The 906-nt window shown below is 44.4% G+C and overlaps 1 protein-coding gene across 1 annotated transcript; it reads left to right on the top strand.

The window, feature by feature from the left end:
• Window positions 1-59: 59 nt before the first annotated feature.
• LOC109509208 (ryanodine receptor 2-like) lies at window positions 60-877 on the top strand (the record flags this gene model as incomplete). Its single annotated transcript, XM_019859091.1, has 3 exons — window positions 60-178; window positions 410-543; window positions 636-877. Coding segments are annotated over 3 exons (495 nt in total), but the record flags the coding sequence as incomplete, so codon positions are not given.
• Window positions 878-906: the final 29 nt, after the last annotated feature.

The raw sequence follows: 906 nt of genomic DNA, 5'->3' as shown, positions 1-906 counted from the left end.
GTTGTTGTTGTTGTTATTGTTTGTTTTTGTTTTAACACCAAATGCAAATTTTCATTCAGGCATACTGGAGGTTCTTCACTGTGTGCTGGTGGAGAGTCCTGAAGCACTGAACCTTATCAAAGAGGGACATATCAAATCCATAATTTCGCTTCTGGACAAACATGGACGCAACCACAAGGTATGTGGTTCTAAACAGTCGAATGCAAGGCGCAATATTCGCCGGCATTCAGTTACAGTTATGAATTTGGGATCTGATATTCATCCGCAGAGTATTTTATTTTTATTATTATTTACAACCAAATCTATCAACCAGGATTTCTGATGTTCAGCATGTTTGTTGGTATTGGCAAGTGTGGTCCTGTATCAGTGATGTGTTCTGACATCCTTTCTGTATGTGCATGCTGTGTAGGTTCTTGATGTGTTGTGTTCCCTTTGTGTGTGTCACGGTGTGGCAGTACGCTCAAACCAGCACCTGATCTGTGACAACCTGCTGCCGGGAAGAGACTTGTTGCTTCAGACACGCCTGATGAATTACGTAAGCAGGTATAAAGATATCAACTGTGTGATAGCGTTCACTCTAGCTTGTCATTGTTTGAGCTGATGAGTGACAAAATTCCTTTTTCCTCTCATTTCAGCATTTGCCCTAATATCTTTCTGGGTGTTAGTGAAGGCTCTGCGCAGTATAAGAAGTGGTACTATGAGCTGATTGTAGACCAAGCGCTGCCATTCGTCACAGCTGAGGCATCTCACCTCAGAGTGGGCTGGGCCAACACCAATGGTTATGTGCCCTCCCCCAGCGGTGGGGAAGGTTGGGGCGGAAATGGAGTGGGTGATGACCTCTATTCCTTTGGCTTTGATGGACTCCATCTTTGGTCAGGTGCGGCTTGTTCGAACATTGTTGTACAA

The sequence above is a fragment of the Hippocampus comes genome, unplaced genomic scaffold (assembly GCF_001891065.2).
Source record: "Hippocampus comes isolate QL1 unplaced genomic scaffold, H_comes_QL1_v1.1 C16809092, whole genome shotgun sequence".
Classification (NCBI taxonomy): domain Eukaryota; kingdom Metazoa; phylum Chordata; class Actinopteri; order Syngnathiformes; family Syngnathidae; genus Hippocampus; species Hippocampus comes.
This window is presented reverse-complemented; position numbering and strand designations above follow the sequence as displayed.